Raw genomic sequence first — 14,512 nt, forward strand, 5'->3', positions numbered from 1 at the left:
GTCCTTCTCCTTTTGTACCAGGAATCAGAGTCCAAAGGGCAGCATTGCCTAAAGCCTGTCATTTGTTCTGTAACTTCAAAGTAGAAGGGCAATTTACACCTCTCCATGATATATCTAAACCAGGACTTTAAAGTCAGATTGCCATCATTAGGAGTTTCTGAAGCTGTCACTCAGTCAGTCAGCTGAAATCGCAGAGAAAGCAGGTCTTGAAGCTATGAAGGTGGTGTTCAGAAGAGATAGTCTTGTTACCCCAATGAGCAGGTCATTCCAGAACACCAGGATCCAGTTATGTTTAGATCCTCTCTCCTTTTAAAGGTTTCATTTTAATATTCTTAGGTAAGCTTGTTGCCTCACTTTTATGTTGATTTTTAGTTTTGAGAAACACTAGAGTCTTACTTGTCTGCTAAGTGAGAGAAGAAAATTGCCTTACATTTGTTGAGTGTTACCTGAGGAGGTGGGGAGGGGGTTGTCAATTTATGAACAACAGTAGACTCTTCTAAAGATGCCAGTGGCTCTACTAAGAAACAGTTCTGGGTAGTATATCATTTTTTCTTTCCTGTTTTCTTGTTTTGATGATGACATTTTCTATTTGATTTTGCAATACATGAAGTAGGAAATATTTAGTATTAGAAAGAATAGATTCTTTCATTTAGAAAGAATGATTTTTACGTTAGCATGGCTGTGAAGATGGGGAAAATGGTACATTTACGCTATGTTATCATTTTTAAGATATATTAATGTGTTCTAACATAATAGGTAATGAAGATGGTTAAGAAGTCTTAGATCTTTTTCTTAACTAAGTTGTATGTTTACACTTAGAATTTATTTTTTTTTCTCCAGGGTATGGTCTTCGTTGCCACCGAGCTATCATCACCATCTGCAARCTAATTGGCATTAAAGACATGTACGCCAAGGTTTCTGGTTCCAAAAACTTGATTAACATCACCAGAGCTCTCTTTAAGGGCTTAACAGAACAGGTAAATTGCACAGTCAACAGTCTTGTTTGTTAGATCAGAGGACAGACCATGATTGATACCATAATAATTTGTGGTCAACCACAATTTAAATTCAAGTCTTAGTTTTCCAAGAACAAACAAAATCCATATGTGACTATTTCCTCCTACGACACCTCCTCCGCAGGAGCTGTATAAAGTTGTCCAGTCAGGAGCAGCAGTATGTAACTCTTTGTTCCTCAGCCAAGTGCCTCCAAGGGAGATCTGAGCTTCTGGGCTTTCATTTGTGGTATTTTTGGTGACGTTTTAAAAAGCATGGACAGAGGAAACTGTGGCCCTGCTTTGGTTCCTGCTGCTTGCTTGTTTGCATACCAGGCTTTCATTGTTGAAGAACTGAACGTAGCAGTRGCTTCTATTGCTAGCGTAACCAAGATCCCTGAAATAAGTCAGGGAGGGGATGTCATTTCCTCTAACATAAAGTGCTCACAATGCAGGTTTTCTGTCTGAGCTAGCCGTCCATAGTTAATGGAGAGATCCAGTACGCAGTGTTTCATCTGATTTAATTTGAATACCAGTCTTAGGATGAGACAGTCCTTTGGAAATTCTTAGTTATCTCRTTTGGCCATAGAGTATTGGCCACCGCCAAGATGTAGCTACTTATGTTCCCAATATTTAAATACAGCTGAATCCCCTTGCAAGGCCATAGTTGTCAAATCTGCCATGCTACCTTAGCCAGCTTTTTCAGTTTACTCTCAGGGTAGGAGGTGGTTACGATTCTCCCTGCCCAATGAGATGCTTACAGAGACTCTTTGATATCTGAGGATACTCAGACTTAAGGAAATCTTRTATGTATTTTTGATGCATTGTCTCTGAGAAGTCTTCCACAGAAGAACTGGAAGAAGAGCCTGCTGTATAGATCATTGCTCTTAAAGATGTACACTTGATACAGTCATCTTGGCTGCCCTAAAAAGGAAAAGTTTCCTGTTCCCAGTAAGCACTCTGTAGAATCTGAAGGTTAACAAAGCAACCTATATATGGGGATGAGGTACAGTTGAAAATAATGTTGAATTAATATGATTGTAGTAGCTAAAATGATCTATCAAGGCAGCAACAAGCACTTTACTGTTGTCAGAGCAAAATTTGAATTCATATGAAGACATAAAGCAGTTCAACGGCAAGTATAGTTTAGTGCTAGGAAGCTTGCTGTATGGGAATTCAGCAGATAGCATCTACCATCTATCGCTGTCCAGCAGCAATGGAATATGTGTGARAAGGTTCTTTGTTTTATTTTCCTTCGGTTTGTTCTTGACAGCGCAGGATATCTATGTTTCTCCTCCTCAGAATGATGGTATGGTATTGCACTTTGGTGCTGCAGAATATTAACATGCCAACACACACGTTTGTTAGTGGGCTGCAYGTTTTCTAGCCAGAACCCTTCTAGAAGCAAATTTCCTCTAGGGTGACATTATATATGATATAGTACTGGAAGATCAGCAGTCTAGCTGCCTGCATTCTTGGTGCTTGTGCTGTTAGCTCTTGAAATCCACAAGAATGTGCCTTATGAGTCCTTTAATTTATGCAGTTTTGAAACTGCTTATTAGTGAACTACTGTTTATATGGTATACAGGCTAGRAAAAAAAAGCTTGACCTCACGTAAACCAAAATGGTGCATCATCATTGCTCCTGAAATTAATGTTATCAAGGCATGATTTAAACAGGGATCACCCAGAAGTGGAAAACAAACTAGCCTTTTCTGTGATGTTTATTAGCCTGAAACTTTTTCTAATTGTGTTTTCTCTTGTTTCTGCTCCTCCTGTCTACCACAGAAGACTCACCAGCAATTAGCAAACCAGAAGAGCCTCTATGTTGTAGAGTTTCGGGAGGAGCAGGGCCCGCTGCCTATCATTGTGGCATCGCCCGAGGGAGCCATCCGTGAAGATCCTGAGCCTGAAGATGAGGTTCCAGACACCAAGCTGGAGTGGAGTGAGGTGAAAGAAGCTCAGGGAATGAAGAAATCTCCCTGGGCAAATGTTAGACGGACAGCATGGTAAAAACCTCTGCCCCCCAGTCTCTTCTGTTCAGAGATGCAGCTGGATGGGCAGTTTGTCTAGGCTTACGTTTCAGATGAGGTCACCAGTAGCGCTCTCATGCCGTTCATTCTGCTGCTCCCTCGCTACAGTTCAGTAACAGCATTTGCTTTTTTTCCTGGATATTTTTCAACTACGAACATTGTCGGGGGTACAGCCAGCGGACATGACATTGACCTCAGGCATGCGTTTACTCAATTCCAGATGGTGTTGTGTAATCATGAGATCCATGATTTCCTTCACAAGCTCTTGGGAAACTACTGAAAAGATAAGGTCGTCAATGCAATAAAGAATCCTCAGAATGAGATTAGTGTGGGCTTGTTGGTTTTTCTTCCAAAATGGCAATGTCCCCTTAAGTGTGGGAGATCTTGGAGCAAGCAGTAGTGGTGGGGGTTCGTGTGTGTGCTCTCCATCTCCCTCCCCAGGCTCACTCATAATGCAGGAGGAGTGTGAAATCAGAAGGGGGAAAGTGTGTGCCATAGGGGAGAGGAGAAAAGGTGGTGATGAGCAACATGTGGGGGTCTGCAAACACTAATTATGCAAGTGGGGGAGTTCCCCAACTGAAGCAGAGCCCAAATAACTAAGGGCAACCACCTCACACACTCCGGTGAGATGTTTTAGTGTTCTGACAGGCATTGGAAATGCAGTCCAAAACCTGCTGTCCAGCCTTTCCTATAGCACTTTCCTCTGCATATGTGCTAGGATAGGACCTGGCTTCATTCTCTGCCAATTTGGTACCAAGTTAGAGTCTCAGGGCCAGCTGTAAGAGGATCAAAGGAGTAAGAGAAAGGACATGATTCAGACCAGCCTGACTGAAGATGGAGTTAAAGCCCTTCAYGTAGCAGGTCTCCAGCTGAAGCATGGAGAGGTAGGTGCTAGAAGCTAGATCAGCCCACTGGCTGGGGGAGCCATTACCCAAGTTCCACCAGAAGACAAAAAGAGTCTGCGTCTGCTTTCAGGGACATGGTGCTCTCCTTGGGACCTGCAAGCTTTTGTCTTAGGCATTGCAAAAGAGATGCTGGAACTCAACATAGTGTTTCATGACAAAGTCTTAAAGCAGTCCAGGGTATAAAAGAATTTAGGAGTTTACTTCAATGCCATCTTTTTTGTCTGAGCTTTTGCCACAGTTTGGACACAGCAGCCATTGCTTTTAAGGTCTGCGAGTGCTTGTCAGGTATTTCTCTGTATGCCAAAAATGTTTGCCATGTATGTTGTCAGTATAGGAAAAAATAACTTTAAAATGTTTCAAGATCACCCTGGGAATCTGCATTTGATGCTAAAAGCATTTAGGAGCGATAGTTTCCATTGATGTAAATGCTGTAGGTTTCTAAAGATAGTAGTGGCATATGTAGTGAGGCATAGTGAATTTAATTGAATTTTATCCAACTCTGTAGATCAAAATTCCCATTCAGAGGCCATGTCTGCTGAGCAATTGGCTGAATGCTTTGTTCCTGTTTGCTGGCTTTATCAAATGTCACGATGAAAGAGTTTAGTTTGCAAACTTTCTTCTGAGCAGCAGTTTGATATGCCGCTTAAGAGTGCGGGCTCACGTTTAGCTTGCCTCTCACTGCTGATGTAACTCAGGATAAAGGATGAATAAACCCGGACTAAAGCAATCAAATCTTTCATCATTTAGTTGCACTTCAACTTGCATCTGTCTTTGCAGAAACATAGTAAGCCAAAGTGACCAGGTTCTGCCACTGAGCTGAAGCAGCTTCTGCTTCCTTGGGTCACGGAGATTGTCCAAAGCGACCGACTGGAACAGCTGCTTGTCATCCACCTCCCCGCGTTGCAGCAAGCAGGCAGATCCTGACAGCATTCTCTCTGTTCAGGATCAGGAGTAAGTTATATGTCTGTAGCAAATGAGTGATCGCCCCCGCACTCTGAAATGTCTTGCTGCCTCCTCGCGCTCTGTGCTTGTATTTCCTCACCCTGAACATACAGGTAAGCGCCCGTATCCTGGYGTAAGGATGGCAACATACACGGGGACAGTGCCAAGGAGATCATAACAGGCTAAGGCTGCACAAAAATTGGGGAGGTTGGTGATGAGAGTCTCCAGCAGCACTCCAGCTGCCCTATCTGGGTAGCAAGGTGGGATGACAGGAACCGGCAGGCCCGTATGTGAGCTTGGGAAGGGCTAGAGAAAAGGGGGGGGGGGCCAGGTCCTTTGCTAGCAGTACCCAGGGCAGGGCAGGTTGTGAAAGCCTGATCTGAATGCTATTCCTCATGCAACCAAAACTCAGGGCTTGCACCACATTTTCTCCGCTCCCAAGATGTGTTGGCCATCAGTCAGCACAGCGAGGGTCCGGCCTCTTTGTAGTGAGGAGAGCTCTGCAAATATAAATCTCCTCAAACCCTTCCTAGTCATGCAGTACTTTCTGCTTTCACTGCTGGTGCCTCCAAGAGCATCCACACAAGCCTTGCAGGTCCGTCTTCTTTGGCTGGTAGAAATTTGGAATTGCAAGGTAAGAAAGCAGTGGTAGGTGGAATGTCATTTGCCTTTGGAGAGCTTGAAGAAAATAGTGTAGCAGCCACAAATTTCCATCCTTCTGCGAGGCTTGCATGCTGGCTGCACCTGTGTCTGTTTTCAGGAGGGCTCCAGCACTCCTCTGCCTTCCCTCAGTGATCTGGAGGATGTTTGGGGCTCTTCTCAGACCTACAGGGCAGGAACTCATGTTGGAGCACTGGCATGAATCAGGAATGGATTTCTATCACAGTCCTCTAGGCAAATGGGGTCCCCTAAGCAATGTTCAGTTCGGTTGGTCTAAGGGATACCATGGAGCAGGAGGGGTCTGTGGTCTCAGGGTCAAGATGCAAGGTGAATGGACTACAGGTGGGTGGGGAGAGTGACTGAGGGGAACAGAGGAAACAGGCCAGGAGTCAGACTCTACCGCAGACCCACGTGGAGCTGTGATGTTTTCATAAAAAGCCATGTCTCACGGGTTTTTTGTTTTCCCAAGCTTGTAGTTGTTAGTATAACATCTGTTCAAGCTTGTAGGTGCTTGTAGAGTTGTTACACCCAGCATACAGGTTACTCAGTCCTCGCAGATACAGCTGTCAGCAAAAAGAGCACCACCAAAAGCTCCTGCATTTTCCATGGAGCAGGCCACAATTTTCTCTTCAATCTACTTGCCTTCAGATCTGCAGTTCAGAAGAGGATGGAAGTGCTTGCTTCTGTCTCATTGCATCCACAGAGGCGTTTCACATGGCTTGCCTTTCAATACGTGGTGACTTGGGTACCCAATATACCTGCATTTATGAAGCAGATAAAATTATGGTTAAGAAGGTATTCTTTAATTAAGCAAGAGCAGCCACGAGGACAATTTGGACATAGTTAATGAACGATATGCTTGCAGTCTTGTTGGTTTGTCTCACAGGAGCTGAGGGTTTACCTGCCTTCGGGTGGCTAGTTTGTTTTTAAGTAGCATGTAGCTGCCCGCTCTCTGGGGCAGACGCCAGCAGGCTTCATCCTGCTGCTGAGGAAGCTGGAGAAGAGCGGAGGTGGAAAGGGCAGTTACGCTCCCAGCTGAGAGCTGGTCGTGGCTGCAGGAATAGACCTAAGCAAATGCAGAGCCTGAGGTGGAGCAGCCCCGCAGTCAAGGGCTGCTGGCGGCTCCGGACAGCAAGCTGCTTACAAGCGTGAGTGCTCCCAGCAAGTGCCCCCACGGCCCCTGCCCACCTCCCAGGTTTGTCCTGCCGTGGTGTAACACCTCATTCCCTTCAAGCCTCTCTGGCCTTCCTATCAAGTTTGCAATTGTAACTCAGCAGCGGCAAAGAGGACAGGAAGGGACCGCGGCAAGGGCAAACCTCAGTATGTCGTTATCAGCACACGCCTTTGGCRTGCCCCGGCAAGGTAATTCACCACGCTCCATTTCAATTAAATAGCAATTTCCTTGTCTTAGGCAGTGCGGTGATGTACAGTTGTCTGGGTCGGTGGCACGCTCGGTGGTTTCAATCAGCGGAGGCATTGCCCCGTGGACAGCAGTTCAGGTCTGCACACTGCTGCGTGTCTTGCAGGTGTCCAGCAGCTCTGCCGGTCCAGCCYTGCCTTGCTGGATGCTCACAGCTGCCTATCAGTCATTTCTGCAAAACTGCTGCGTGCTTCGCTGCTCATATTTCTCATTGTACTCCTCCACCGAGTGCTCCCAGCCACACGGCTTGTAAAAGAGGCAAACTTTGGCTAAAAAGTGACTGATTTGGGGGAATAGCCACAAGAAAAAGATGTTTTTCTGTGCCTACTGTTATCTTAGGTCAGGGTAATTGCTTTAAACAAATGAGGAATGAGCAGTTTGATCCTGCAGTGTTCTCCGTGGAGTTTTGGACAGCCTGCTTGAGATAACTGCCCTGAGGACAGMCAGAAAGAAATGCCAGTGTGCGCTACATGGTGCAGGATTGACCCCACTGCCTGTGGAGGGTCTCTCAGATGGGTGCTCAGGGCATTGCTGGGGCTTGTGGTCGCACGGTGCATCATGAGGGAGGCTTGGGGGCAGCATACAGAGCAGGCAGGGCCCTGCAGCGCATGACCACCTCTCGTGGCAGGGGATCAGTATCCAAATCCATTCCCCACGTTACACATCAGGTTTGTTGCAGGGAATTTCAACCATAGCCCTCCCTGTGGTTTTGCCCATGTTTCAGGCCCCTGGATGAAGGAYAGATAGAGAAAAGCAAAGACAAATGGCAGAGAAAGAAGAGGAAAATAYCAGATTTGGACTCCYCGCTTTGCTCCTTCAAAGCTGCTGCCAGTCGTGRCTCATGGACCAGCCAGGGTAACCGTGGGGAAGTAGAGGTGGAGATTGCCACCAAAAGCACTCGAAAAGCTGCCCGTGCCATTATGGGAATAATCATTCCCTCCAGCGATGTTTGCACCATCCCAGACAAGTACCTCTGGAGGAGAAAAACTAAGCCTGTTTTCACCTCCTGGGGTAAAACGTAATAGCCGCAGCCCATCTGAGCACACTGTGTTAGTCTGACCCAACGTTTCYGGGGTGCTCCCAGCAGGTTCTCAGRGCAGTGCCATACTTGGGGCTCTCTGTGGGCACCAGACCCAGGACACGTGGGGTAGGAAGATGCTTAGGGGTCCTAGGGGAGTCTCCAGGCAGCATCTTTCATTTCTGCAGCATCGAGTTGCACTGTTTCCCAGGCAGCGCCTGCCTCAGGCTGCCTTGCTGCTGGGGCATTGGGGCAGGCAGGGGCTGCAGGGCTGGGCAGGATGGGCGGCAGGGACCTCAGAGTGCTTGCTGCGTTTGCTTTTTCTCTTCTTCCGCACCAGCAGAGCCCTGCTGGTTTTTTCCAGGGCTGGATTCTAGCAGGCACATGCTAATGCGGGGAGGGAGGTGCCTGAGTTGGGGACAGAGGAGAAGGGACAGGCAGGCAAACTGGCATGGACTGGTGTGAACTAGCATGTGACAGGGAAGGAGGAAGCAGAGGGCAAAGCAAGGCAGAATGAGAAGGGGAGGAAGGCGAGGAGCTCAAGGCTAGAGGGCAGCGCTGGGCGMGGGAGAAGAGAGCCATGAGTACCGCATCCCAGGGCGGGACCGCAAATACCTCTTTTTGTAAATAGCCCCAACCAAGAAAAGCGTCTTTGTGTTTTAATGCTAAATTCTGGGGCGTTAATAGCAGCAGGGCAAACCTGCGGGTTAAAATTTCCCCCACCCCGTGATGATGCAATGCTGAGACCAGTTCCAACAGGAGCAGGTTAAACCTTCAGAGCCAAGTGTCTTTGTCAAAGCGGCTCCAAGTTCCCGCTGCGCTCTGAGAAGGGGGTTCTTTTCCACTGCTGTTGAGATCGGCTTGCTTTTTGTCACACCAATGCAAGCAAAACAGGTCRGGCTGGTTTTTAATATGGAAAAATGAGGAAGAAATATTTGCCCCATATTACAATCAAAAAGCAGCAACCCAAACCCATGACCACAGCTCAAAAATCCCCCCAGGATCTGAAACAACAGATGTGTTTCTCATCCACCTTTATTTCTTTCCCACTCTCCAGCTCTTGTTATTGTCCAGGAACTTCAGACTCAAAACGGAAGTGATTTTTGCCCTGCAAGCTGGGAGAGCTAATATGGAACCACTGAATATTAGTTAACATGTGAAAACACCCCTTCTTGGGCCTAACCCCCATTTAAATTCACTCGTTCGTGTTAACACTGTGGAGTAATTGAGGCATGCAGATGGACGTCATCACTGAGATGAACTCCATTGCCTTTCGGCCCTGGCTGCAGCACCCCACGGACTGCCTCTCGCTGTAAAAGCCCCTTGCCCAGGTCTGCGCCTCCTSCTTTGGTGCTGCCTTGCTACAGAGTAGCCCTCCTGAGGCCCTGCAGGGCTGGCACCTGTGCACTGCAAAGGGAATCAGCAGCAATGACTCTCACCCATGTGCAAAATTACATTTTTATTAGTGACAGAGAGTTTGAGAGCAGCCATGCACCAAAGATGAGAGTTGTCTCTGCTTCCTAGAGGCATTATTCAAATTATCCATATAATTCTCCTGCAGTCTCTACAGTGCACCTTCTTGATTGTATTGCACAGGGTGATTAATGGCAGCRGTAACTCCTGGAGTTACGGCTGTGCCTCGTAATTCAGCAATACCTACCAGGGGCTGCAGGAAACTGCATCTCCCTGGAGGCATGTTATATATCGCCCCATTTCTCATCACAAGTCAGAGATGCCACTTCTGGAAACTGCACGAAATATTCTTTTGGCTTGTCTGATTCAGAGAGGGAAACAGGCTTATATGGCTGATTTTCACTTAAAATGGCCAGGTTTCATATTCATGCTCCTGAGCACTGGTTGTTCAGGCTTCATCTGATAGGAAGGGCAACCTTAAAGGCACAAGAGAGGGTCAGGAAGATTTTGGCACTTTGAATCCAATGATACTATTCTGTTTAAAGCTGGATTTTTTTTTTTTTCCTGTTTGGGTCTGGCTTATGAACAACACACCATACCCAACCCGGAAGAGACTGAAGGGGAATGGATCGTGCCAGGATATAGACTTCTCTGGCAGGCTCTTTCTTCATTGCCATGGTCACATATACCAAGATTCTTGTTTATAGCCTATTCACTGCAAAACAAAACCCAGCCCCAGCCCAGAAACTGCAGTTGTTGAACAACTCATGTTTGTGKGTGACCACACGGCGTGTTTGCAAGGGGAGACTCAGGATGACTTCCATCGCAGAAGCGAGTATACCTTGTGGATCACATACATCAGGGTAGCTAAGAATGCAAATACCTACAATGGAAAAATACATCAGCCAGTTAACTTTTTATTAAAGGGCATGTTTCACGGGATTGAGCAACCACCTCGTAACACGTTATATTAGTATTGACTTTTGCCCGTTGGGAGACATTCATGCAAAGTAGGATTGGAACAGGTTTCTCGGCTCCCTGGACAGATGGCATAGTTAAAGATTTGCCCTTGAGGCCGCCTCATGGTCACCCGCTTGCCTTCAGCACCACCCCCTGCTAGCCAGGCACTCACCACCGCAGCGATGTTCTCCTGGTAGGTGATGTATTGCAAGCTGGAAATTGAACTAAGGTAGGTGACATAGGCTTGCAGCACAGCAGCACTGAGGTAGAAGAGAGCAGCTGTCCCCTGGTAGATGACGTCCTAAGAAAMAAGGATTGCCACGGTCATTGCCCAGGAGGGAGCGCGCTGTTGAGGGGGAAATGAAAAGCAATCTGCTCCTCAAGCCCCAGGCCACAAGTCAAAGCATGGCAGGAGCAAAAGGGATGGTTTTCTACCAGTGATACCAGGGAGGGGACAGGCACCAAGGTTTTTCGCCCCTACTTACCAAGGTGACCCAGGAGCAGCTGCCACCATGCGCCCCGCAGAAGTAGAGGCACAGGAGGGTGGTGGAGATGACAAAACAGAACACAGAGACAAACATCACCCAGCCTTGCGGCATCTGAAACGCAACCTTTGTGGAAGCCACCAGGATCCAGACAAGGCCCCCGAAGATCTGCAAACCAAAGCGGGACAAAGCATGACCGAAAGAAGCCGTATCAAACCCAGCCTGCCCACGCAAACAGCGCAGACCGTGAGTTAATGAAGAGCTTGTGCAAATGTCATCCTAAAAGCAGGGAGAATAGCTTGAAGAGAAATAATGCAGCCAGTTTTACTGCTGAAGTTGGGAGGAAATAGGGTTACAGCACCTAACTCTGAGTGCCCCTGGGAGCACTGCCTGGGAAGGAGGGTTTGCATCRCTGCTCAGGCTGTTGGGGTCTTCTGCCGCAGGCTGCACAGGGGCTGTGCGAGCTCCCAGCTGCTGGTCAGGCAGTAGTAGACTCCCATCCTCAGCCAGCCTTGGGAATTTGCTATGGGTTGTCTAGCAGGGCAGGGAACACAAAAATAGYTGTATCTACCCTGTCCTTTCTCCACCAACAGGCCCCTACACAAGAGGGCAAGAGCAGGACAGCCAGCCCCACGGGGCTTCAGAGCAGCGAGCAGTGTCTTCACACTGAAATTCACTCCGTCGCTTGCTTCTGCAACAAATCAACCCATTTTTTTGAACACGTGGAAACTTCTGGCAGCCCACAACAAGGATCTCCTCAGGAGAGGAGCAGAGCACAGCACGGAGAGTGGTGCCACCATTGAGACCCTCTCAGTTTCACAGGTAAATCTCCCAGAGGCAAGTGAGCCCCACTGACACTGAGATCGCTCAGATTGTCAGCAAACCCTGAGGCYAGCATTCACCACTCTCCAGGTGCTGACTCCTACAAACCATGGCACTTCCATTTYCTTAGGGGCATTTTGCAAGTGGGAAAGAGGTTTCGCTTCTGTTTCATGACATTCAGAAAATGTCATGTTATTCATGTCTTCCTAGATTTGTAGGAGGAGACAGCTTATTGCTTGTGCAAGTTAGATCAAGGACGTGGTCAAGACCTTGCAAATCCCTGGAAGAAAGGATCTTCCAAAGTGCTGCTGCATTGGCATGTCCCGTCACAACCAAACACCAACACCTGAATACAAACTCAGCCCCTGTGATGACTCCTGTGTGGAGAGCACATGACTGCATTGCAGCTCCAGGTACTGGGGGAAGCACACAATTGCTCCATTAAAATCCAGCAAAATCAGGGTGAGCTCTGAGGTCAGGGGGAGAAGCACCACTTGTTTCCTGCCACTTCCCATTTCTCTTTGCTGCATGATGTGGTTACTTAGTCAGGCAAACATGATTTCATTAGTGACCTAGGTTTTGTGGTGCTGCTGTTCAGCAGACTCCTGAAAACCAGCAAAGGGTCAGGAGGCTTCTTCTGCAACAGTCTATGGCGAGATGGGCAATGCAGTCTGACAAAATCTTGTCTTTTAAATGGTGTGTCGCTTTTACAATCCAAAGAAATTTGATTTTATCCTTTTTCAGCTTTTCCATATAGGCCTAGCTGCTAAATTTAATCCAGCTGTGCRGAAAGCTCTTCGAATAACGTAGATGACAAGAATTAAACCTGGCAATGCTTAATCAACACAACTAGGTGTGGCAATCATCTGAGCTGTGGGCAGACCCTTCTGGCATTTTAGCAAATATCCAAATGCTTGAAATGTATTCTCTCACTCCTCCCTCCCCCCGGTTTCCCTATTAATCCACTACACGCAACCTTGGATTCCCCTGAAGGCTGAGAAACACTTTATGAATGCTGTGATTCAGGGGATCCTCCTCCTTTGTACACAGTGTGGAGAAGACAGCAGCACAACCTAGTCATAAACTTCCCGAGATGGAGATAAAGCACCGAAACACATCTTTTCAGCATTCCTCCTTCCCCCGCRGTGCCTGAGCCTTTAGGACACTGATTTCCAAGCCGTCCCCAAACCAGAGGATAGTTTGTGGGTTATTTCTCCTCTTTTTAAGCTGCTTGGCCAGAGCAGGCGGCAGCCTGGGACCGGGGCGAAGGCAGTTGGCGGCAGGGGGGCCAAGCAGATGTCCTCAGCCTCTGGGGCCCTGTGCTCAAACCGCAACGTCGCTGGGGCCTGCCGAGCCCGAGATTACTGCTGGCAATTTGCACCCTCCTTCCTGCGGCGCAGCRAGTCTGTACCTTGCTCCCAGGGCCTGGGGGAAGAGACCAAACCCCTGGAGCACATTTGGGAGCAAAGTCTTTCTCTAGGCCTTAGGGACGCCTGCTTTAGCCTAGTTCCTCTTCGYTTGCCGGCTGTCGCTCGGAAATGGAAATAAATGGTGTTGATCCCGGGGAAATGGGCTGGGTGGGGGGCAGGGAAGGACTTGATGGTAAAGTTGATGTTTTCAGCGTGAAATAACACAAGCCCCCCTCCTCAGACCCTCAGCTTGAGGACCCTTGATGCTGGATGAAAGCATTGGGATTTGACAAAAGCTCCTTGAAACATGGGATGAGCAGGTTTGGAGGGGGAAGCACAGAGGAAAAGGGCTCTAGTGGAAACTTTACATCTTTCCCCCAGCGCCTGCAGCTAATTGCTTTGCATAAGCCTTGCCAGACCCTTTAAGGTTATGATCTTCTCCGGCTCCACGAGGCTACAAGGTGGGAAGAAGCAGCAAGGAGCTCGGCCAGCCTTGGCTGTGCCCCCCATGCCCACGTGCCCAGATCGGCTGCTAAATCCCCTTCCCTGTTAAGTTCGCCCGCGGAGCAGACCGAGGGGASGCTCAGGGCAGGCGGTCTCCCTTGCGGGGCAAGCCGGGCAGCTGGGCCTCCCCCAGCCCGCGCAGCTCCCTGGCATCACGCCGTGTGCCGGGCGCCCCGCGAGCGGCCTCCCCGGCGGCAAGCGTGCACTCACGATTTCGGGGATGAAGAGCACATCGGGGAAGGTGGTCAGGACGGCCAGGCCGCTGGGCAGAGAGGCGCCGGAGGTGGCCGAGGACATGGCGAGCCTTTCCCGCGGTGCCTGCCAGCTGGTCTGGTGGCCGCTGTAGGTGACTGCCAAACGCAACCTGCCTCCTTCCCTCCCTCCCTTCTTCCCTCCCTCCTTCCCTCCCCGCCGGCAGGTGAAGGTGGCTGCAAACGTCACAGGTGTGGCCGAGCCCTGTGACCGACCGAGAGTTTCTCTGTGGCCATTGCAGCCTCCGCCGGAGGGGGCAGGTGCCGACGGCCCCGGCTGCGGCCCCGGCTGGGGGGGGCTGGTGCYGATGGGAGAGGAGTGGGGGGAAGGAGCCCAAGGGGGGTCGTTTTGCTGAGGGTGCRGGAAGGAAAAGCCTGGGGGGCCGGAGCAGGGCCTCATCCGTCCCTCAGGCCCTGCCGGGGGCATGGGAGCTGARCCGGGATCCTGCAGGGGCAACAGCRGGAGCAGCCTCTGCTCCCAGGCTGCGGTCACGGTGAAGAGCTCCTCCGGCCCGGCCCCTGCCCTCCTCCGGGAAAGAGGCTGAGTGAGGTGTTTGGGGACAGAAAAGCCTCGCTGGCTTTTTTTCCCCACACAACTCAGCCTTGCCCTGCGCTGGCCCCACACCCAGCGCCCTTAAGAAAGAGGCTAAGCCCGATGGCCCAGGGGGCCACAAGGGGAGCRTCTTCGAGTCCCAAACC

The 14,512-nt window shown here is 49.2% G+C and overlaps 2 protein-coding genes across 2 annotated transcripts in view; one reads left to right on the forward strand and one right to left on the reverse strand.

Annotated features, from left to right (window-relative positions):
* The window catches only part of MRPS5 (mitochondrial ribosomal protein S5), a 59,544-nt gene extending 56,199 nt beyond the window's left edge, over nt 1-3,345 (forward strand). Inside the window, exons 10-11 of the mRNA XM_085311262.1 lie at nt 841-977; nt 2,780-3,345. Of these exons, the coding sequence (XP_085167388.1) occupies nt 841-977; nt 2,780-3,004 (362 nt within the window). The 3' untranslated portion in view covers nt 3,005-3,345. The remainder of the gene's footprint in view (nt 1-840; nt 978-2,779) is intronic.
* Nucleotides 3,346-10,190: 6,845 nt separating this feature from the next.
* Nucleotides 10,191-13,859, reverse strand: MAL (mal, T cell differentiation protein (MAL blood group)). Its single transcript, XM_085311307.1, has 4 exons — nt 13,773-13,859; nt 10,828-10,995; nt 10,515-10,643; nt 10,191-10,265 (listed from the first exon to the last, which is right to left on the reverse strand). The coding sequence occupies exons 1-4, from the start codon at nt 13,857-13,859 to the stop codon at nt 10,191-10,193; spliced, it is 459 nt and encodes a 152-aa protein (XP_085167433.1).
* Between the last annotated feature and the right edge of the window lie 653 nt (nt 13,860-14,512).

Source organism: Rhea americana, unplaced genomic scaffold (assembly GCF_003343005.1).
Source record: "Rhea americana isolate MKP2758 unplaced genomic scaffold, rheAme1 scaffold_109, whole genome shotgun sequence".
NCBI lineage: Eukaryota > Metazoa > Chordata > Aves > Rheiformes > Rheidae > Rhea > Rhea americana.